Here is a 23781-nt window from a genome sequence, read left to right as displayed (position 1 = left end):
TCTTGTTATTATAAGAAGCGGGTTTTGAGACAAAGCATTTTGTAATCCAGTGTGAGACGTCCTGCTGAACTTTTCATTCAAAGCAACAACGCCGTATGAATATTTGAGTACTCTGCACATTGTGGACACGTGTTGGAGTTTTTATATGAAACACAGGATCAGCGGTCACTCACCAGCCTGTTTGTTGCCGGGACGAACATTCCCAAAATAAATACGCCCAGTAACGGACCGCTGACCACACCCATGACAGTGAAGGATCCCTGCAGAGAGGGAACAGACGATGCTCTGGATAACCAACCAAACAAATAAGACTCTATTACAGAACACAAAACTCATCTTATATAGTAGTACAGCTGAACAACTGCTTAGATGCCCAGAGGTCAGACAGTCAACCAACCAGAAGAGGCTCTTGAGTTCAAGTTTGGCTGCCTTGTGCTACAAAACTTCAGCATTAGGATGACTTCTATGGATCTTATATAATTTCTAACAAGTCCTAAAGTTTACCTTAAAAACAAACAGTAAAAAACAACATCTATTAGTTCATTTATTCAGTGTTTCATGCTGTCATTAACTACTTGTCTATTCTGTTTCTGTAAAAGCTCTTGTGTTGCAGCATTTTCACAAATAAAAGAGTTAAAATGATGATAAATGGTAGCTACTATACCTGAAGAACTCCCCAGTCCAGCAAGGAGGACAGAGCAGCGACAGTGATACAGCCGACTCCATACAGGAATGCTGAGAGAAAAAAAAAAAGAGTAAATAGTGTGTAAATGTAGTGGAGCCGTGCAAAATATGAGCAGCAGGGACTGAAACTACAACACCTGCAGTATAACCTTCTGTTTATGCAGTTTATGAGAGGAGGTGCCAGTGTTAACCCAATGACAATGAGTTTTAAAAGAAAAGTAAAATATAAATGGTTTAACTCATTCCAGTCAGTGAGAGTCAACCTACACAGTCCTTTGGAAACAAGCACCAGTTTCTTCTGTGACATGTGGAGCAGATGAGGTCGCAGCAGGTCCTCCATCGTCACCGCGGCCATGGCGTTGATGCTCGTGGAGGCCGTGCTGGTAAAAAGACACGTGGTGAGCGGTGCCGAGTGTTTACATACAACTAGTCGTACTATCTTTTGGCTCCGGCAATAAATGTTGGAGCTGCAGCGTGCAAAAGGTGTCTCCCACGTAAACACAGTGGCTTTACCGGGAGACGCTTTGTCCCTGCACTGGTAGAAAACAACACAACAGCGCTCATATCATTTACTTAAGTAAGAGTCACAAGACAAAAATGTAAAAATATCTTCTAGTCCAAGCGAATTTCTCTCATTCAGAATCCCAATTAGGGAAAAGTACAGAGCTTCAGAAAATAAACGTACCTAATATATCAATGTGCATACAGCTGGTTTAGTTGCAGAGTCACAGGATAAATCTGCAGTAAGGTAACATTTTTTAAAAAAATAGATGATTTGTGTTTGTATGTTGAACTAATCTCAGTTTTCTCTCTTTTGAATCTCAAAAAGTAATTCGATTAAAACAGCCAGGAAAGTCTATTTGGCAGAACAGTGGGTAGCACTGTCACCTCACAGCTACAAGGTCCTGGGTTCTAATCTCGGCCTGGGATCTTTCTGCATGGAGTTTGCATGTTCTCTCCATACAGCCCCTTGGGTTCTCTCTGGGTTCTCCTCCCACAGTCCAAAAACATCCATCCATCCATTATCTACACACTGCTTAATCCTCACTAGGGTCGTGGGGGGCGGAGCCTATCCCAGCTGACTCAGGGTGAAGGCAGGTTCACCTGGACAGGTAACCAGTCTATCACAGGGCTACACTTAGAGACAGACAACCAAGCACACTCACATTCACACCTACGGACAATTTAGAATAACCAATTACACATGTTTTTGGACTGTGTGGGATGAAGTTGGAGAACCCGGAGAGAACCCACGCTGCACGGGGAGAACATGGAAGATCCCGGGTGTCCTCACTGGGACGCGAACCGGCGACCTTCTTGCTGCGAGGCGACGGTGCTAACCACCAAGCCACCTTGCAGCCCGTCCAAAAACATGTTGTAGGTGTGAATGCCACGACCCGAGTGAGGATTAAGCGGTGTAGAGGTGATGGATTGATGGATGGATGTTTGGTGGACCTGCAAACATCTCACAGACTTGAGGTGTTTGCAGGTGATGCTCTTTTTGTCAGGGGGTGAAGCCAAGAAGGTTACGTCTTAAATGTTGTGGAATTAAAGGTACAATATGTCACTGCTGAACACAATGAAACTGCAGCATAAAGATGCAGAAAGCCTGAATACTCAAGCAAAGTACAAGTGACTCATCATATTACCTAAATACAGCATTTAGGTAACTGTACTTAGCTACATTCCAACAATAATTGAATCTGTCTTAAGCTAGGTTTAGAGACAGCTGGACTGACATACCTCAGAGTGCCGCTGTACGCACAGGCAAGGAAGAGACCTGGGAAGCCCGGGTGATTATTGAATATGTCCAACACAAAGTACGGCATATACTTCATCAGACGGACAAACAGGTAAAAGGGAAAAGGGGGAAATTAGTGTGTTTAACATAAGTGTAACTGTTTAATTACAGTCTGCACAACACACTTTGACTTTCAGGGTGGTTTGACCGCGGCCACATCAAAGCTGGTAGTAAAGAGCAAACATAAATATTTGAAATGTTAAGTAGCTCATTATGTAACCAAGTCAAACAATATAAGTTAAAATGATGAGTGTAGCTGTCAATAAAGCCGCCTGGTAATGTTTCTCTATCAATTCAGTCTAAATTGGAGATTTAGAGTAAAAATAAAAATATTTTGCCAATGAATGAAATCTTGGGGGGAAAATTAAGTTAACTTTAATCCAATTTAAACATAGTTAAAAACTTTGTCTAGGGGAAGGCTGCTGCTGTCAGAGAAGCGCTGCGACTTTGTGCTTCTATGTTCGAAAGGCGTGTTTTCTTTTCAAAAATTGCCAAAATTACATCGATTTATCAGAGCCAGACGCACTAAAAACAGTAAAAATCGTCACAGCCGTTTTGTTCCATCAGGAAAAACGATCAAATCTAAGCCTAAAATTGTGATATTTCATCAAAATCACTTTATTCTACCTCTCAATGGAAAAAAAAAAACCAAAAATATATTGTTTCCATCAGATCCTAGAGAAATCACAACAGCCACATGACTAAAACTCTGACACTTTTTGGGTAAAGGCTGTGTTTAGACAGAGAGGAGAGCATGACTGAGAAATAAAACTAAAACAGACTTGACCAATTTTAAAAATGCAGCATGACTCAAGGACGGCATAAAGAGCAGCAAGTTGTTGAAATGCTGCGACATGACGTGTTGTGAACTGGAACTATACAAATAAAGCTGAATTGAATTAAAGACACATTCAACATGGTGAAATATCCGTCTGCAGCGTGTAGAGTAATGTGAAAAACATCTGTCGAGGCTGCAAAAATGTAAAAAAATCTATATTTTTAGTATTTTTATGATTGTAAATGTGCCCTGCTGTATGAGTTGTGTCTAGTTCTAGCAATGCTTTTTCAGTAGAAGTGCAGGATTTTATATTTCAGTGGAAAACGAGCAAATAGTGAGTTAAAAAAAAAAAAACAGCCCAAGGAACTGTTTGGTTGAAAGGTTAAAACCAGTATCACTTAAAACTGCACAGCTTCATGTTTGAATCTAGGTACCAGGTCGGGGGCAGAAATCCTCCCAGACTTCAGCGGATCGCAGTTGTTGTAATAAGCAAACATGACAATGCCGCATGTTGCTGCGCTGCTCACAATGAGGCACAGACCCACTTGGTTCACGAACAGCGCCCTGCAATCAAAAGCAAACATTATTATAGTGACTCAAGGTTGTTGTTTCCTCCACTGACTCAATAACCTGGCGTGGGAACATAAAGTCAGCTGACAAGGAAGAAGGAATGAATTTAGAAAGTGACAATGGACCAAACGATGACTGAAAGTCTCAGCTTGTTCCTACACTTTGTTCATCAGACGTCATCAGTTCATGCAGAGACGGAGCAATTTCATAAAAGACACTGAAACACAAGATCAGATGTTTCACATGTAGTGAACTGGTCTGTCCTGTTTCTTAAGGAAATATGAAACAATAATGTCACCCTAAAACAAACATGTGGATACTGGATGGATAGCTGTGTCAATAATGAAACTGTGCTGAGTGATAATGACCATGAAACATTCCACCTTCTATCTAAACATAATAGATAGAAAGAGTCGTACGGCTTCTTATTGTGTTCTACCTGCAAGACCAAGGACACAAACACTATGTCTGCACTGCAGCAAGTCATTTTCTTAAACGGCCAACACAAACAATGTGTCTATCATTTTTTCAAGTTAGAGTGCAATCTAAATGTATGGCCTTGAGTTTGACCTTGACATATCATCCAAGGTCAAATGTGGCATCACCAACAGAAAGCCCCAACATGAATGAAATGAAAAAATGAAATGAAAAATACTTTATTTATCCCAGAAGGGAAATTCAATATTGTAAAAGCTCACTTTAAAAAAAAAATCAATATAACATATATTTCATACAACAATAATAATAATCATTCAGTCAGTCAGATTTGTTTTTCAAGGTGATGGCTGTTGGCAGGAATGAATTTCTGTATCTCTCCGTTTTACAGCAAAACTGATGCAGCCAACATGGTTGCCTATCTGCACCAAATACCATAAATCTACCTCCCGCCCTGAAGGTTTATGACATTTTTGAAAACGTGACCTTTCAGTGATTGACTCCAAAATTGAATCATTCCGAGGAGAAGCCATTCGTAGCTCACCTGTAAAATATCAACTAGTTAGACCTTAGCACTGAGCTAGAGACTGCTCACAGACACACAGATGGGACCGATTGATCCATAGTTGTCCCCTGGTCAGGGGCAACTATAATAAATGTTGAGTTGCTAGAACTTTATAAAACTGTAAAGCAGGTCTCCACTCACCACTGGGCTGCTTTCTCTGTTCGGCAGGAGATGTAGCGCTGGACCTGAGCTTGGTTCACTCCGTACATGGACAACCAAACCAACGCACCGCCGACAGAGAGGCTCCAGAAGGTGTAGCGCCTCCGAGGGTCGGCGTCGAAACTGATGAAGAGCATCACAGCAGACTGTTAACACCTGGTCAACGTCAACACAGGGGTCACGTGACAATTAAGCAATCTCAAGCTGCCGCCAGCCTGAGTGATGCAGTGAGCTGCTGCCTGACCTGGATGCGCTCTCACAACGACATGAACAAGTATTTATGTGCTGAAAAAGTTTTTACTCATGAAAATTAATGCGCGATCCATTGTTGGCGATCTCCAGTACCAGTGCAGGACCTCCGACCAGAACCGTGCCGTGGATGAAGATGGCCACGAAGCCCGACAGCATGACGATAATCTGGAACACGTCGGTCCAGATCACAGCTTTCATGCCGCCCTGCACGCAAACGATGGAGCAGACAGACAGACGGACGGACACGTGAGGTATAATGAGTTTTATGCTATTAGAGAAGACTTAGTGTTTAAACTGAAGTCTGACCTTGGTGCTACAGAGCACCCATAGTTATTGTATTCAGAGCGTTTTTTATAAACTCTCGAGGTTGTTCATTTGGTCAGTTGTCACCATCACCAGCTGAAAATATGTTGGATCTCAGAGAAACTGTGGATTTCATTGAAAGCTGTGATGCCTGAAGTTAAACTTAATCTAATGAAAAGAATCTTAAAAAACATAGTTGTGAGCTTCCAACACCAAACTAAACCAATCAGTCAATCCCCTCATGACACAAAAGTTTAACCTTTTGGGTGTTTCTTGTCTGAACGGGGACTAAGAGGAAGTTCTCTTTTTTCCATTCATTCAAAATATCCAAAATAAAATGCAATGTTTTAATTCAAGATTCAAGGTTTGAGTATTAAGTTTACTCCTGTCCAGTCCAGTCCTGTTCTGTTATATGTCCTGTCAAGTCCCGTTCAGTCCTGTTCAATCCTGTCCTTCCAAAATACTGCAAATTTTAGTTTCTCTAGAGCGACACCATCAGTGAAGCATCTAACTGTAAACGTCCACCTTATGATTAAAAGGACGAGACCTGCTAGACGTTGTGTTGCACAAATGAGCCAAAAAGCATTTCTAACTGAACACGTCAATCTCTGCAGAGACCAGTCCTGCTTGTTAATACGCGACTGCTCCAAAGTTCAATGAGGATATTCGTAAATAAAAGAAATCCTACCACTGTTGTGTACACAGTGCAGATGATCCCAGTAGAAAACAGAGACACCCACATATTCAGTCCAGTTGCTGCAAACACACACAAGTTATCACACGGCATCAAAAACACCCTTTTAAATTGATCACATTTCATCTTAAACTGTAGACAAGCTCTGGTCATTAATAAACAACGTTTTCCACTCCATACCTAAAAGCTGCAGTCCTGTATAGTTAATGAGGATATCCTTAAAACCTGGACTTCGCTGTGTTGTGTTATGATACATCAAACATATTATTGTCTTGATTTCACTCCTAATCAGGAAGCAGACGCAGTAACAGGCAATAACAGACGACTTTAATACTAAATGACCAACATAAACGGCCGAAACGGAGCAAAAAAAGGTCTGATGTGATAAAAATCTTACTTTTCCTGTTGTTACCATGAGATCTAAACTTGCTGATCCTTAACATTATGTCTAATTTTATTGCAAAACTGCAGCTAACTCTTGATTTTTTTCCAATGGGGGGTTTCACGTCACATTTTTTGTCATATTTATTTACATTCACTGTTTAGTCGATTCCTCGCTCAGGTTTAAATTAAACAAACCATGACAATAAACAGCCTCATATTACTCAAAAAATATAAGAAATTTCTGACAAAAAAAGAATATTTACACTCTGATTAAGTTGGAATTTTGTGGGGGATAAAAAAAAAAATCATGTAACCGTTGGATTAAACGCTATAGAAATGTAGAAATTACCACCCAACGAATGACATTTCCCATTAGTCTGTGCAGACTGGAGGCTGTCAGCTGATCTCTCGTACCTTGGTTGAGGATTAAAGCCGGTGCATAGATGACGATCCCAGTGTAAAGCAGCTGAGGGATAGAAAACACAAGAAAATCACTGAGCGTAGCGACAAACGCTGCCTGAAGCAACACAGCTGAAGCGAGTGTATTATCTCGTAAATGTCAAATGATTCAAAAGTCAATAATTTCTTAAAACTGAACAGTCGCGTGATGATCAAAATACAGCCCTCATGGTAGGAACTCAATGCAACAGAAGTCAGTTCACCTTTTATTACTGGGATTCAAATCTTTTACTTTCCCTGAGACTCTGTCTGTCCAACTTTACTTTTAATAACCGGTTCACAGAGGAAACCAAATATCTGGAGAGATGTTTTGTCATTCTTCTTTTTGCAGTTGCTCTTTGGCACATGAGGTTGTGTTGCTCTACTTTTTTTAATTTAAATACCTCAATGGTACTGGATTCAAGTCAGCTGACAAACTTACCAAGTCTTTGCTTAATGTTTTTTGCTTCAATATGGACACAAATGTGCTTTTTTTGTTTCAGTGTTCACAGATTTTCCAACTTGTGTGTCAGTGATCACAGGTGTGTTCAGTTTTTTCTATTGAATTTCTACTTTAGGGCCTGTATTTATAATAAAGTCTTTCAAAAGTATCTGTTTTTGGTACATAAGAGGAAATACTTTATTGTCATATTAGAAATAATGCAGTTACTCTGCTGTGTTCTGTATATCTGACTTCACAACGTAGCAGTCCTGAGTGACGGAGAACATAACGGAGTCTGTCTTACCGTCGCAATGAGAAACTGGATGCTTCCCAGCAGCTGCATCCCTCTGCCAAACCTCATCTTCAGATACTGTGACAGGCAGAATGCTGGAGTTAGAACATCACAGAGAGTCTGTTCACACGTCTCTCATCCTTCTTCACCTCCTGCATTCACCACGTGTGACGACTCGCAGGTGCATCTCGACCGTTTGTCAGAGAAATCCTGGATCCTATTTCAACACTAAAATTCATTACGAAGAAGTAATCCTGCCTACTTTTGTTTAGTTTAAAGCTCACTTCTCTCACATAATTTGCCTGAGAAATCAGATTTATGCAGACATAACTAGTTAGTAAAAATTAGCACAATGTTCTTGCTCATCTAGTAATTCTATATCATAGTTTCTAACGTTAAAAAGAAGAAGTAGAAATAAAGAAGTAAAAATATTCATATATTAGCAAACAGGTGACATAAAACAGAACTATGTGTTTTCCATATGACAAAATAAATATGCTTTTCTGTTGCTAGCATGCTTGGCTTAATAAAGTAATTAATTCAATAAGAAATGTGTGCCTAAAACTATAAAACAGTACAAAAAACTGCAACCGAACTGAGGATTTGTGGTGGTAAATACAAACGTTGAACAGTGAATACAACATTTTATAGCTGCTAAAGGAAACTGGGTAAAGATTACAATCAAAGAACTGCCTTAAGCCAAATTAACTCGGATTGAAACGCCAATGAGCTGCTCTGTCTGCTACAAATCCATAAATGAGTTTAGTTTTGTACTTCTTATGGTCAAAAATAACTTCAAATTTTGGTTTCTTGTATTTACAATGATTTATTATGTATTCTATTCCCTCAACCTCAGAAGCTTGCTTTCTTGATCACTTGATTAGAAGATCTTGATAAGCTTGAACACTGGTTTGTGGTCTTGGCGTGTGAGATTCATTTCTACAGCCAGTGCTCAACAGTCCAACAGTCTAAACTGGTCCCAGTAGCTGATATCAGGCAGCAGAACAATATAAATGTAATGACATGACTAAACCTGAGCTCTAACACTGTGACTAGTTTCTTTTGATCATGATTAAATTAACAATTTCAGTCAATTTTCTGTCCTTACTTATCTTCAGGTTGCCTTCCCTCATATCAGCTCTGTTACAACACACTCCTGTTCAATGCATGAAACAACTGGAGCAGTAACTCATTAGGACCTGATTGGTGCTGGTGATGCCAAGTCGAAAGAAAACTGGCAGGAACAGATAAGCGGTCAGCAGGGAGTTGATACTTTGGCCGAGGCACATGTAGAGGAATTTAAATCCATAGCGAAAAGCTTCCTGGGGAACACCCAGGACCTGGACGGCCGACATGAAGCTGGCGCAGAGGGACAGCCCCACCGGCACGGCAGGCATGCTGCGACCCCCGGTGAAGAAGTCGTCGGCGTTGACCACCTTCGGCCCCTTCCTCAGGGCCTGGAAAAGGCCTATTGCCATGGAAACCAACAACATGGTGGTGAAGACGGCGTAGTCAGCCAGGACGAAGCCCTGACTGGACGGCTCGCTGGCAGACTGATCTTCCATCGTTTATTTTTTCCAGACGTTTTGGGGGATCTGTCTGAGTGAATTACAGTCAGTTAGTGATGGAGACACATACGTGACTTCTGAACAGCAGGTAGCAGCTTCTGGTGAAAGCGAGTGAGCTGCCACTGAGTGTAAGAGTTTCTAATGTGTAAAAGAATAACAACACTAAAGCCAATTCATGTTTGTCTTTTCGTGTAATTTCACCAAAGACGTCTTGGATGAGCCACTTAGACTTTGTTGTAGCGTGTTACAACACTTTAACTTGACCGTGTCGTGTTTACATCATCTGCGTGTACATTAAACAAACAAAACTGTAACCCAATTGTGAAAACACAGCTCAGTATAGACACTACTCCTCTAAGCATAACAAACAGAGTCATGTTTCCAGTGCACTGCCTTTCTTACATCACTGCTATATTTTGCAGCAACTCGTTTAGCATCTTGTGTCCAACGTGCTGGAAAACAAAAAGTGGGCCCACTCGTACAAACACTGGAGCATATAAAAACATCAAAACCCTCGATAAACTGTGCACAAACATTGGGGGAAATCATTGTAAATTAAAGAAAACTATGAAACATCGTCTTCCCATGAGCCATGAAAATCTATCAAGTTGGTTTTCATCTCCACAAAACAGCAGCACAAGTTGTCCGACATTAAAAATGACCTCTGGAGGCACAATACTCAGATCCAAAGGACAAACTATTGCACTTCCACACTGCTGTAAAACACTTGAAGAGTTTGGATGGTTACACAAAGAATCTCTAATAAGGTAGAGCGACCGTCCCATCGCTAAACAACTGAAGGAAGAAAGTGCAATCCAGGCTTTGTTTTCCAAGAATTAAAACCATCAGTCCTCTTTCCCCTAACCCAAGTTTCACCTGTCTCGTCCTGTATGTGAATTTATTTGCCAAAACTAAAAGCTTTCTTCAAACATACTGCTGCTGTATCTTTATTTTTTCAGATAGTTTTACTGGCAAACTGTGTCTAATTCTATTTTGACGACTAAACCGCCAGGAGCAATTTCACAAGAAGTGCACTAGTTAAATTAGTATCTGTTCTTAAATGTTTAATCGAAACCTTTCTTTGTCGTTATTTGTCCCTTTTGACTTCAATCTTAAAAAAGTAGGACAGTTAAAGCCTTTTATTTTTCTGGTAAAAGGCTGGATCAGTGACATTGTTGGGTTTGGAATACAGACGGTTTTCTCTTCAGCTACCTGCTGAATTTTGTCAACTTTGACAAGAGAGTTTTTGCTGCCCAAACAAATCTCACGCCAAATCTAATGGCACCAAAAAGCCCTTAATTTCTGAAAAAAAAAGTCTTATGCAGTATATGTAGAAGGCCTTTGCCTTTACACAAAGCAAAGTCAGGCTTTTTACCCATTTCAGCACCGACACCGGTCCAGAAACTTCACCAAGAGCCGACTGTTAGTTATCAAAGGCGTACACAACAAACATCAGGAGCTGTAGTTTAGTTTCCAGCTGTTGAGGAGTATTTCCTCTGAGTTTATTAAATACCTGCAGCAGGACCCACACAAGCATTTGGAGCGCTGTTGTAGTTCAATAAGTTATAATTAGCCTGAACTTGGGCAGAATATTCAGTGTTTTTTGTCCCTCACCAGCTCCCACATCTCTGCTCCTGCACTGTTTAAAGGGTCAGTCTGTCAAGTAATTTACAATTTATCATTATGCATTATGAGTAATAACAACTTACAGAACCGAACAGTCTCACTGCAGCTGGCAGCACAACATTTAGGACAACACATGAATCTAAGGCACACCCTTACATACTAGTCAGTCATCATCAACCATGTGAATTCCCAGGTGCATAGTTTGACGTCTACTAATCTGGCTTTTCTTCATTCACTGTGGTATGAAAGTGAAACATATTAAAGCACAGATAGAAAGTGAGATAACCTTTTGTTACCCAGAGCACACTGAGGAGCGTTCTATATCCAAAATAACTTGGAAAAAGAAGCAATTATTGGGTTAAAATCAAAACATTTCTGGGCTGTTTAAAGACCCACAAGATTCTAACAGCACCTCTGGGTTGAAAAAAAAAGCTCCTATAATAAACTTGTGTAAAATAAAGTGTGTAATAAGTGAATAAGCCGTGGAAATGTTGATCCAAGTCATTTACGCACCAGGTGAGTGAAACAAAAATAAAAATAAATCCACTAGTTCTTAAAATAAATAAATAATTAAAGCTCTCCAGACACTCACCACTGTCTGTCCATTCAGTCGAGCTGCTTGCACTGACTGAGGCAGGAATGTGTTGCTGCTCTGCTGCTTCTTCTTCTTCTCTGCAGCTGCTGCGACTCCAAAACTCCTTCTGCGCAGCGCGAGTGCGTGGCGCCCGCGCGCATCACGAGAAGTTTTCTCTCAGGTAAAGAGCTCAGGTGAGACAGAGGTGAGACGGAGGGGGGGGAGGGAGAGGGAGGGAGGGACGTTACAGTGCGTGGCCAGAGAGAACAGGTGAAGTGGCTCGCGCTGATGCGCACAGAGCTGATGGAGAGCTCGAGTCTGCGGGATCGTGCGCGTGTGTTTCCACGTTTCCTCGCACGTGTGCGCCCATGAAAGACGGAGCCAGAGAGGGAAGGTGGAGGAAAGGTGAAAATGATCCGTGTTTGTGTGCGTTCACAGTGTCGTCGTTTCTCAGCGCACATTGTTGTACACGAGGGTCAAACTGACCTCATGATGTTTTTCATCAGTGGACTGAGGAAATAAATCAATCAGGCAGTAATGCTGTCTTTAAAATGTAGTGGAAAAGTCTCATCAGTAGTCAAAGAAATGACCTTCAAATCACACCAAAAGCCCAAAGACAAGAGTGGATTAAGCAGAATTGTTATTTTTGCTGACGATTCATCAAGTGGGGCTGCAGGGTGGCGCAGTTGGTAGCACTGTTACCTCACAGCAAGAAGGTTGCTGGTTTGCGTCCCGGTGGGGGCACCAGAATCTTTCTGTGTGGAGTCTCCATGTTCTCCCCGTGCAGCGTCGGTTCTCTCCGGGTTCTCCGGCTTCCTCCCACAGTCCAGAAACATGTTGAGGTTAATTGGTGATTCTAAATTGTCCGTAGGTGTGAATGTGCTTGGTTGTCTGTCTCTAAGTGTAGCCCTGTGATAGACTGGTTACCTGTCCAGGTGAACCTGCCTTCGCCCTGAGTCAGCTGGGATAGACTCCAGCGCCCCATGACCCTGGTGAGGATTAAGTCATGTGTAGATAATGGATGGATGAACTAATACTTCAGCTTTACTCAACACTTTTACTTCTCTGTATGCTTTGAGCAGGTCATGTTAATGTGCAGTTTGTTGTTTTTTCTAAAACAGTTTTAAGCTAAAAATTCTTCAAAAGAGTCAATAAAGTTACAGGCTGGTGTGCGTATATTAGAAAAGTGAAGTAAAATGAACAGAGTGAATGGCATCATTTGCAGACAAAAGCAATAAGTCTATTTTTGTACAGCTCCTTGATGCTGTGAAAAATATTCGTATAAAGCAAGTAGAGGGTCTTCAGTAGAGGGATGTAGCTGCCCCCGCCGGCCATCATTACACTGAGCCCCAGCAAACCATTATTCCATCCAACTGACAATAAAATAGGTGTTTCTTTCACTAATCATGGTTGGCCGGTTGTCCAAGGTGAAATGGGTGCTATCCATGTACACGTTACCTGTTATTTAAAGTATAATGGCAAAATCTGTGACGGCTGAGAAGCCTAATAGTGTGAGTAGCGAGAGGGAGACAGGTTGAACAATAACTAAGGCTTTATTCAGGGAGCTGGGAGTGAGGGACACCAGGAAGCTGGGAACGGGAATCCAAGGTGGGGGGTTCGAGGCTCTGTGCTCAAGGGGAGTTTAATGTCGGTGCTCGTGAGTGGGAATCTAAAAATCGTGAGGTTGGGTGCTGGCGAGTCTGGTGTGGCCGAGTGGAGCTGAACGGAGGATCACTGAGGCGAGAGAGACGGGTTACTCGAGAAACTAGTTACTCAGCAAAAACTCACTGGAGAACACAGAAAGCTAAGCGGCTGAAGTGCCTCTCTGAGAGTCGGTAATCGTCTGGTGCTGGAGCGCAGGTGGAGCGAGGCTTTAACCTCATCACTGGATTGGCTGCAGGTGGGAGACTGTGGGAGCATCCTCCTCCAGCCTGGAACACAAAAACACACTCAGCCGAAAACACAAGCACCAAACGAAAGAAAGGCCCAAATAACCACAAAATAAATAACACTAGTCCATACTCATCACTTTATAAAAAAAAAACATCACCCAGGATCAAATGTTGCATCCCCAGTGGGAAGCCTATACATGGCTTCTGGCACAAACAGTGTGTCTATCGTGCACCGTTTACAAGATGCAGTGCAGTCAAAAAGTCCAACCTTGAAACATCATCCCAGGTCAAACGTCTATAGGCGTGCACAACCTTTACATCGCACCGGTGCACCTCGTGTTCTAGCGGTTGTCGACGACATACCCTGGCACAGACATCCTCTGGACGTGAGCACCACTGCAGCATTGTCATGAATCAATTAAAGCTTTATTCTTCAGGGTTACTCTTCTGGGAATTTCAGATCTATAATAAAGCATTAAGTTTGTCTTCACAGAGTAATGGAGCAGCTTTAACAGGGCAAACGGGAGCAGATCGTATTTGAGGTTACTAAAGTTTGACCGAATCCGCTTCTCAAACAGAGGGAATTAGAAATGAACTCCTGCCTTTAATACAACCCTGCTTCAAATAAAGGCATGATAGATAGCAGCTAAGATAACTTTATTAACTTTTACAGACTCCAGTCACTACTGGAGGAAATATGTGACACAGACGAGCCTGAACTCAGTCCTGACTGTAGTCACAGAGAGTCCTGCAGTCGAAGCAACTGTGAGAAAAAAATGGGCTGAATCATTACAATTATACTTAATGCACATCATATTTCATCCTGTTCTTCCCTCTGGTGTTGTGCTTGGAGGCTGGTCCTTTCTGGGAAGATGTCAGCTGGTGAAACAATAATCATACCAATAAAAATATCCAGTAGTTTAAAGGCAGGAATTCAGAAGCTCGTTCAATCGTTTGTTCACAAAAAAGTTGATGACGTTAATAAAAATGAATTGAGTGTAATACTAAAGATCAAAGGTTCAGATCTGAAGGTTCATGCAGCTGATGATGTTCTAGACAGACTAGTTCTCTATTATCTCATACTTTATCTTAAGTCTGCCGCTTTGTGGCCTTTAACACGATTCCATGGCAGCTTTCTTAAGATGATCTTTGCCTGCTTGTCTTAAAGCTGTTGCACATTATTAAACTGTCAGACTGACTGTTTCACGAGTGGCTTCTTCTGCACACAAGCAATCAAATACCATTAACATAAAAGACTTTAGCCCCAGTTTCAGCTGGATACTGGAGGAATTGATTCATCTTCAATCATCAAATTGGTTGTTGTCGAGTTGTTTGGGTCGTGAACTTCATTGTCTGCCTAAACTCGGCTCGGCATTGACGACCACAGAGGACGCTGGTCAACTTCACTCATTTCCATTTTTTATTTCATTTTTTCAGAAAGGAAACAGGATGAGTGGTCAATAGTTGATAACCTTAAAATAAAAAAACACAAACCCATATTAATTAATTAATTAATTAATCTATCAACAATCATTTAACATCCAACATACCATCTCAACTTAGCAATTACAATTTTATCCTTTGAATATAGTTGAAACTGTCTCAACCTACCAGTGGCGTCTCTGCAGTCATCAACACAATGAAGAACAAAGGAAACACACCTGCCCAGGACCCACTAATGAAGCCTTCTTCTCTTCTTCAGCCCTGAGCTGACACACCTACTCACTCAAAAATGGCAGCACTGCCCTCTTGCTGCTAGTAAAAAAAAAATTGAACTATAGGTGAAAAATTAAATAAACAAATAAATGCATATGCACACAGCATAACCTCATTCATAACTTAACAGTTGTGCTTCAATTTTATTGGTAAATTTCCCCCAATTTACTATGAATCCAAGGAGAAGAAAGTCTCCCATAAAAGTGGAACTCAGAATACATTTTATTCTTGTGCCTTTTGCATCTCTTAATGTGGTCAGAATCACGTTCTCTGACAGTTTGTCTTTCACCGGTGACAATTCATCTCTGCTCAAGACTTTGGGAGATGCTATCACTTTGTTTTCAGTCGACATGAAAGTATTTCCTCCTAATCGTACACATGACGCATAAAACTCTTGCAGGTCAAACTGACAAACCTGACCGACAGGCTCCAAAAGTCTGGTAGTGAAGAAAGTGAAGGGTACAGACGACGCATGCTGCAATGCTACACTGGTGCTATCTGTCCATTTGAATGCGATATCTGATGGCGACGATGCGCATGTAATCGTTTTAGGTATAACCCGTTGTTGCTGTTGATGTGATTTTACCATTGTGAATATTTCCTCTACCCATTGCCTACCAGCTGACCTTTGTTCCATTTGAAATGTTAAATAAGAGAACGGTTGCTAGGCAGATTTGTCTATTCCTGGTCTTGCAAATGCGGCTGTAGCTACGAGTGTGTGATGTTAATGGCAAAAAGCACTTTTGAATTATGTTTTATTTGGAGAGAAAAAAACTGTAAATCTGTCATAAGACTTTAAAAAAAAATAGATTTACAGAGATCTCTACATCCTGCTATCAAGGACATCCAGTTTCAGCATCGACAGTTTGGCACCTAGAGACCAGTAGGTTGTTACCTTTGGATTGGAGGTTAGTTGGTGCCTGAAACAAAGGAGTTTATGTATCGTGGAATATTGCTCATGGAGTGATGGAGTCGCATCAACAGTAATGCAGATGTACCAGACTGCCAAAGTGTGTGATGACTGGGACAGAACACAAAGCTCTTGATTTACCAGTCGATCTACATTCTGTGACGTCTTGTGTCCGTCTTATGCCATCACCAACACTATGGGGGTATTGTTGTAGCAAAACTATTTATAAATGTGTATGGAGAGTTGTGTGTCTGTATCTCAATCTGTGTGTCTGTAGTGAGATTTGTGAATGTGTAAAAAGATTTGTCAATGCGTACAAACATCTGTCAATGCCTACAAACATATTAATAGATGAAAAGTCTAAGTATTTGGCTACAAGTGCTGGAAATACAGAAAAGTCACCAGTTACAAGTTAAGTGTTCCTCACCATTCTCAGTCTTTTTACACATGATTTTAGCTTCACTTGTGGTGAGAGATTCCTATCTGTAACTTCAGGGTTTCTTTGCCCTGAGCTCAGGCTCACAGGCTCGTTCATACTGGCCGTGTGCCGCTCTGCTGCTCTGTACCTCAGTAGTTATGCCGCCTGCAAGCCATCATAGAAGTTTTTGCTCAGCAACCCACAAACCCAACAAATTTAACTTGTTCACATTTACCAGACGATGCTGCATGCCTTCAAAGACTCTGGAGGATAGCGCCACCTGATGGCTCGCAGGCGACAACTTAAACATTACTAAGGTCACACCATTTCTGTTGTGGGACAGCTGTGAAAAGCTCTTTTATGCTTTTGTTTACATTTGTCTCGATACTGTAATATAAATTTTTTAAAAGGTTCCTAAATCAAAAAGGTCTGCAACTGGTTGCAAACACTATGTTTAGGCTCCTCACTAAACCCAGTCCCTGTACTAGAATCAATCCAGTGGATGTGTACTTAATGGTCTCACTTGTACTTTCCTGATGTTTTTTGTTAAGCTTGACCTCTTCGTCCCACAAAAAGAACAGATGACTAATATGACTCTCATGTTTGTGCATTAATTACAAAGCAGCAGCAGGTGAACGGTTAGCGTAGCTTAGAAGTAGATAAAGTCCATCAACCTGCATCTGTGACACACACTAATTAACAAGTTAAACTCTTGTTGTTTATCCAGTGCTCAATCTTGACTGCGGAAAAGACAATGCCTCATTCATGTACCGGATTGGCAGAAACATCCTTCATGGTTGGCACAAATGTAAAGCAGTGAAGCTCAGGTTCTGTTGACTCACCGTCCACACCCGTCATCACGCACTAGAGCTGGCAGTGAACGCAGGAGAGACATCCGTGTAAATCATAAAACTGAAATCCATAAAATGAGTCTATAAAAGCACATTTTTGGAAATAAAAGTTGTAGCCGTTAAACTTGACAGCTAATTAAATTCATTTCCTGTTCACTGCAAATTCTTTAAGGGCTTTTATTTACTGTAGTTGTGAAAATGTGACTGAAACGATGAAAGCGATGGTGCTGACCTGAGTGACCCAACGAGGACGGTCCGAAGCTGTCACTTTTTAATTGTAAAACCTTTGTTGTCTTCGGCCTTTATTGCGGACCTTGGAACAAATGCGTGGATTTCAGTCTGTCCATGGCTCTGTCACATAAAGTAGAGGGAGAAGGAGGTGAACAGGGTCATTTGTTATACAATATATATAATAATTTATATGTTATGTGATCATTTTTACATGTTGAAAATACAAAATAAGCGTAGGGACGTTGGCACTCATACAGTTAGCAAATACATCTCTACATTTTCTTGACTGTGAGAACAAAACAAAAACAACGGCTCCTCCTCTCACTCAGTCATATTCCCCGTCAATGGTGACTTGAAGGCTTTTTCTGGATAAAAGTTTTCTTTATTTGGCAACAGGAGCTGTTGTGTCTGTTGTACAACTATGAAACACGGTGATCCAACTCAGTTCACCGATAACAAGAACATAACATCAGAATCATACAACCTTTCTGTGGCCGGTTGATACAAACAAATAAAACTTGATCAACAATCCCTTTTCCTTGCATAGACTGGCTGGTTTCACTTCCTGTCAGGTTCTACAACTGAACACCATTGCTGTCAAAATAACAAATTCTTCAGTTGCATCATCTGACCTGCAGGATGCTTGAGGAACAAAAAGGCTCAACAAAGCATCAATACCAGCATCCTTTGTCTTTTTATGATGTTCTGCATTTGATCTTGATATTGTGGCGCAAGAGTAAAAGATAGTTATTCATGCTTCTGACCAGATGACGGATGGACAGCTGCATGTTTATAAATCCACGTCCACATGTTGGACGGTCTGTGCCGTCTCTTACAGCTATGGATGCAAGTCTGTCCTGTGGTTTGCTTCAGTGTTCCTCTCTGTCTTTCTGGATGACTAATAGCGATAGTGACTAAAATAACAATCGATAGGTGCCTTCACTTGTTCTACGTCGCGCCTTTCTGCTGCTTCCTCTTCAGTCCCGCCACCTGTCGGCCTCGTGACTGACTGGACTGCTGCCTCGGTCCCAACACCTGCTTTAAAGTGCAACAAATCTGTCAGTCAGAGCAGCTGTGACTTCACGTGAGCAACCTGCAACTCTGCCTTTTTGTTTTTGCACTCACTTGTTAGCCGAGCTCAGGATTGGCGAGCGTTCTTTTGGAAAACGGAGTCACCATTTCCAGCGTGCAGATAGTGAGAGGGTCTCTTGGGATGTTGTGTTTTTTTGAGCTGCAACAATTCAAAGCTATTTAATCGTTTTACAGGCTTTTGCATAGCCACATAATCCTACAACAGAGTGATTAAAGCACTAAAGTCTCGTACTTGTTGAGCTCATGAGATTTACAAGTAAGCCGACTTACCAGTTTCAATGAAATATTTGTTCTTTATTTTCTCCTAAAACTGTTTAACTTCATCGGGGTTGCAGCTGAAAGAAAATTGTCTCACACACCATAACAATACACTGTTAGTCTAAGGAATACACATTTACAGTCAGATAATATATGAGGCAGTGGTGTTGACAAGCCGAGTCATTTATGCATTCAGAGTTGGCAGCTTCTCTTCTGCTTCGGCTGCAGCAGCTTTGTTGCTTTTGGCATGAATTGTATTTTTAAATTCTTCACATTGTTTTAGAATGAGTTTGGTTCTCTGTAAGAAATATGCAGCTCTTGACATGTGCATATATGAAGTTCGTCATTCAGGGATAGGTCGGGACAACCTGGATAGAGTTGACACGGTCATAAAAGCTCTGCTGTGTCATTAGCTTGTTCACAGTTACTCTGTGATGCTTTGGTTGTGTGTGCTCCTGGCAGTGCACATTCATAGCATGCTGAGAGCCTCAGTTTGTACTTTTGTGGTCTATTTTGTGTTTGCACCACCTGGCTTACTGGTAGCTCTGTGTTGTATCAGCAAGATAATTCATTTCTTCCTGGTGACTGGGCCAGACTTATTATTATATAACACACACACTTGCAGGAAAGCTAATTTGAATTGAGACATTTAGATTTTGGCTGTGCACCTCCCAAAGATCCATCCATCCATCCAATCAATATCTATACACCGCTTAATCCTCACTAGGGCCATGGGGGGCTGGAGTCTATCCCAGCTGACTCAGGGTGAAGGCAGGGGACACCTGGACAGGTCGCCAGTCTATCACAGGGCTACAACCAAGCACACTCACATTCACACCTACGGACAATTTAGAATCACCAATTAACCTCAACATGCTTCTGGACCTTGTGGGAGGAAGCCGGAGAACCCAGAGAGAACCCACGCTGCACGGGGAGAACATGCAAACGCCACGCAGAAAGACCCCGGGTGTCCTCACCAGGATGCGAACCAGCGACCTTCTTGCTGCGAACGGTGCTGACCGCCGAGCCACCTTGCAGCCCAACTCCCAAATATATTTTAGAATGTTAAGTTTGTTTGTGGGCTGTAAGGTGGCTCCCGGGTGTCCTAATTAGAGCTAATTAGCAAATAGCAGCATGCTAAAACTCTGACAAAATATTTTTTAGAGAAGTTTCCACTGAAACTTTTAATAAACTCTTGTGTTATAATCCGCTCTTCATCAGTGTCCTCAACACCGAGCAAGCATCATGTTTCCAAAATCTAACCAAATCTACCACATCCATGTTGTGTTACTCTCACTTATCGTCACAGATCTCTGTTGGAGGATGAATCATTACACAGACGTCAGCTCTTGAATCACAGTGTTCATTACAAGAGACAGAGAAAATGGGTCAAAGTGCACAAGATGTTTAAAAGGCTTTTATATTGGCTTCAGTGTCTTGTGCGCCCCAAAAAAAGACATCTCCAAATGAAATGAACAGAGTCAGAAGTTCCTGCAGCCGTGTTGACAACCTTACCATTCCAGGTTTCCCAGGTCTCTCATGATTGCGATGTCTCTTTAGCGCCTTGAGGGGAATCTCTTCAAATTTGGCACAGACATTGCGTGTTTCAGATTTGGTGGTCAAAGATCACTGTGACCTTACGAAGCAATTTTTTGCCTTTATCTCATTAACTCATGTGCTAATTATGAGCTGTGTCAGAAAAGTTCTCGGGCTCGGACTCGGGCGCCCCGATAGCTCACCTGGTTGAGTGGGCGACCCATGAACAGGGGCTATAGTTCCTCGGCGCAGTGTTTGTGAGTTTGACTCCCGCTCACGACAGTTTGCTGCAGGTCTCTCCCCATTCTTCTCCTGTCTCACGCTCTCACTGTCCTGATGAATAAAGGCAAAAACGCCAGAAAAATAATCTTCAAAAAAAGAAAAGTTTCAGGACTGGTGTCACAAAAGATATATTTCAAATCCAAATTACAAGTTTTGCCCCTCAAAGTAATCCTCCTGGAGTCTAACCCACTTCTCCAGCCTTCTCTTCACGCCGCCATGCACTCCTGGAAGGATTCTTCCAGGATCCTCCTCAGCTCCATCGTCACAGCCATCTTGATGTCGTCCACGTCTTCTAAACGGGTCTCCTTGATGACCCCCTTGAGTTTGGGGAAGAGGAAACAATCCCACAGAGCCAGGTGGGGTGAGTAGGGAGGTTGCTCCAGCACGGAGATGTTCTTCTCAGCCAGGAGCTGTGGGATGCTCAGGGTGTTGTGAGCAGGTTGTCATGGTGAAGCAGCCACGACTTGTCCTGACACAACTCTCACCTCTTCTGAATGAAGCAAACGCAGCAGGATCTCTTTGTAGACGTGCTGGTTGATGGTCTGAAGGGGAAAACCCGTAGATTGTAGTTTGGGTCTGAATGAAGAGCTCCATCTTCACAAACCTTCAGAAAACCCACTTTTCCATCGTCTACCTGAGACAACATCCATCAAACTTAAGTTATCTCTATTTTTGTCATTTCTACTGAGTCAAATCCACTCAGCTTCAGTTTGATTGATATTATCTCAAGCAAACAATAAAAAAAATACGTTTTCTGAAAATCTACAAAAATGGAGTTATCTGTTTTTGCAAATGAACTTTTTAAATAAATCTTTTGTGACACCAGTCCTAGAACTTTTCTGGCAAACCTCGAATGCTAAAATTTCACCCAAAAGCCTACAAGGATAAAACAAGGAAGTGACAATGACATGTTATATGCAAAAGGTGAACTTCTGTGTTATTCAACTTCAACAACAGGAGATGAGGATGTAAACTATAACCTGACTGGTTGGCGGGGATATAAAACCACGAGCTGGTAATTCTAGTGTTACACCTATAACAGGAAACCTCGCTTCTGAAAAGAGAAACCACACACGTCAGCTGGCTCTGTTTTCCTGTAAAGTCGGACGAGTTGATCTCTGTACGGAACTGTGACAGAACATTTAATGTGAATCGATGATAACACTGATATGAAGAATCACCTGTGAGGCGCTTCGTCACCACTGCAGCGCTGCATGATGCCCAGAGCAGGTTTGTTGATTATACGAAATGCTTTCTTTGTTTTAGCATGATTAATTAACATTTGCCTGATTTGTCTAATTGTGGGCTCACAGCTGCACAGAGTTTGGTGGCGATGCCTCGTATTAAATTTATAGCATCAGGAGCTGGGGAGGATTTTGCTTTTAAAACTATTTATTTTAAACTGATTTGAGGCTAAAGTCTGAAGCTGTGCTGGAATAGCTTCATGTTGAACGCAGCCCAAGTGTCGAGCAAATGAACTCAATCACAGGATGTTTATAGATATTGAAAGAAAGTCGTCAGTTCCTCAAAAATATGTATGATCAAACTTTCTCGACAGAGAGATGATTGTTGATGTGTCAACGTCTGCCTCTCTGAATCAGGAAGTCCTGTAGAGCTTCCTGTCGACTGTCACGGAACACAAACGCAGGAAGAAATTATGAAATGAGGACTTCTGTCGCACACATGTAAAGGTACAAGTGCCCTATAATGCTTGTCTTTACTGCTAAAACTGAAAGTATAACGGTGTTTTTAGGTAGTAGCGGCTAAGCAACGTCAGAGTTCTGTTTTATTTTGACATGAACCACATTTCATTGCAGAGAATGTGTTCTGTGTTTTATCTCCGTCTGTAGCTACTTTTAAACTTCTCTTCATCTGCTACTGGCCGTGACAAAAGCTGGATGTTTCCAAACGATGTCATTAAGTGTAACCTGCATATTTTAATAGGTTGGAATTATTCATTTTTATTTTTGCTTTGTTTATGTGAATAATTTTTCAAATAATCAAATCTGTATTGTCATCAACATAACCAATATTAAGTCTTTAAAAACCGACTATGAAAATATCGAACCATGTTACATGTGATTCTTCAGTATTTTTGTACTGTACATGGTGCTACACACTCTTCCTGATTCAGCAGAACATGGCGAGCAGTTTCATTCAGTGTCGTGGGAATTTCCACAGATGTAGATTTGACATTTAAAACCATCATCAAGTGATTTTATAGGGACAGTTTTAGCTCCTGGGGAGCCGAGGGGGAAACCTGTGAAATGATTTCTGTTGTTCCTCACTCCCAGAGATAAACAGTGTCACCGCAGATTTCAGTCCAAACAGGAGCGATCATTTATCAGTCAGAGTAGAACAGGTGAAAGGCACAGCCAAGACAACGAACAAGACAATCAGGTTAACTGGGATACGACATAAATCAATCACAAGATTAATTTTAGATTAGAATCCAGACGAACAGACTTTAACTGCAGCATGAATGCTACATAACACACGTATAAATCATTCGATTGCTTTTGAAACAGCTTGATTAAAGCTACTTTACACTGACGACAGTGTGAATCTGATTACATTTACTTTTTTAGTTTATACCTTTATAAAAAGAAAAGGGAATTTAATTTACAGGTAACTACAGCAGCAGCAGCTACTATTGATCACAGTGGCTTCATTATATAAACGCAGTATTATTATTGGAAAGTCTTGTTACAGTAATAAACAATAAACCTCATATTCTGCTCTAGAGTATTGTAAGAATGCAGTAATTAACTGTTTAGGCACATTGCAAAGCTAACATTGTGAAAACCCAGTAAAATACTGATGGCCACAGCTGCCAGTGTTTGACTGTGATTTGTTGTGTTGCTTTGCAGCAGTGGCACATTTTACTCCGAGGCTTTCAGTGTCATCCTACCGGAATCAAACCACCTCTTAGCAGCATCGTTATGATGCCACGACTATAGAAACCATCAATACTAAACAGAAAGGCAGCGTAACAGGACGTTGCACCGCAGACAGGTATCTCATGTAGAG

The 23781-nt window shown here is 41.5% G+C and overlaps 2 protein-coding genes across 2 annotated transcripts in view; one reads left to right on the top strand and one right to left on the bottom strand.

Moving 5' to 3' along the window:
* slc5a5 (solute carrier family 5 member 5) overlaps window positions 1-11612 on the bottom strand; it is a 16743-nt gene extending 5131 nt beyond the window's left edge. The window contains exons 1-12 of the mRNA XM_008279399.1: window positions 11584-11612; window positions 8997-9396; window positions 7810-7875; window positions 7040-7091; window positions 6236-6303; window positions 5294-5448; window positions 4975-5115; window positions 3698-3827; window positions 2428-2516; window positions 952-1064; window positions 665-735; window positions 174-260 (exon numbers count right to left, since the gene is read on the bottom strand). Of these exons, the coding sequence (XP_008277621.1) occupies window positions 174-260; window positions 665-735; window positions 952-1064; window positions 2428-2516; window positions 3698-3827; window positions 4975-5115; window positions 5294-5448; window positions 6236-6303; window positions 7040-7091; window positions 7810-7875; window positions 8997-9362 (1338 nt within the window). The 5' untranslated portion in view covers window positions 9363-9396; window positions 11584-11612. The remainder of the gene's footprint in view (window positions 1-173; window positions 261-664; window positions 736-951; window positions 1065-2427; window positions 2517-3697; window positions 3828-4974; window positions 5116-5293; window positions 5449-6235; window positions 6304-7039; window positions 7092-7809; window positions 7876-8996; window positions 9397-11583) is intronic.
* A 10255-nt stretch (window positions 11613-21867) lies between these two features.
* jak3 (Janus kinase 3 (a protein tyrosine kinase, leukocyte)) overlaps window positions 21868-23781 on the top strand; it is a 17890-nt gene continuing 15976 nt past the window's right edge. The window contains exons 1-2 of the mRNA XM_008279398.1: window positions 21868-21981; window positions 22353-22442. The gene's annotated coding sequence lies outside the window, so the exon portion shown is untranslated. The remainder of the gene's footprint in view (window positions 21982-22352; window positions 22443-23781) is intronic.

The sequence above is a fragment of the Stegastes partitus genome, unplaced genomic scaffold (assembly GCF_000690725.1).
Source record: "Stegastes partitus isolate 25-593 unplaced genomic scaffold, Stegastes_partitus-1.0.2 Scaffold157, whole genome shotgun sequence".
In the NCBI taxonomy this organism is placed as follows: Eukaryota; Metazoa; Chordata; class Actinopteri; family Pomacentridae; genus Stegastes; species Stegastes partitus.
This window is presented reverse-complemented; position numbering and strand designations above follow the sequence as displayed.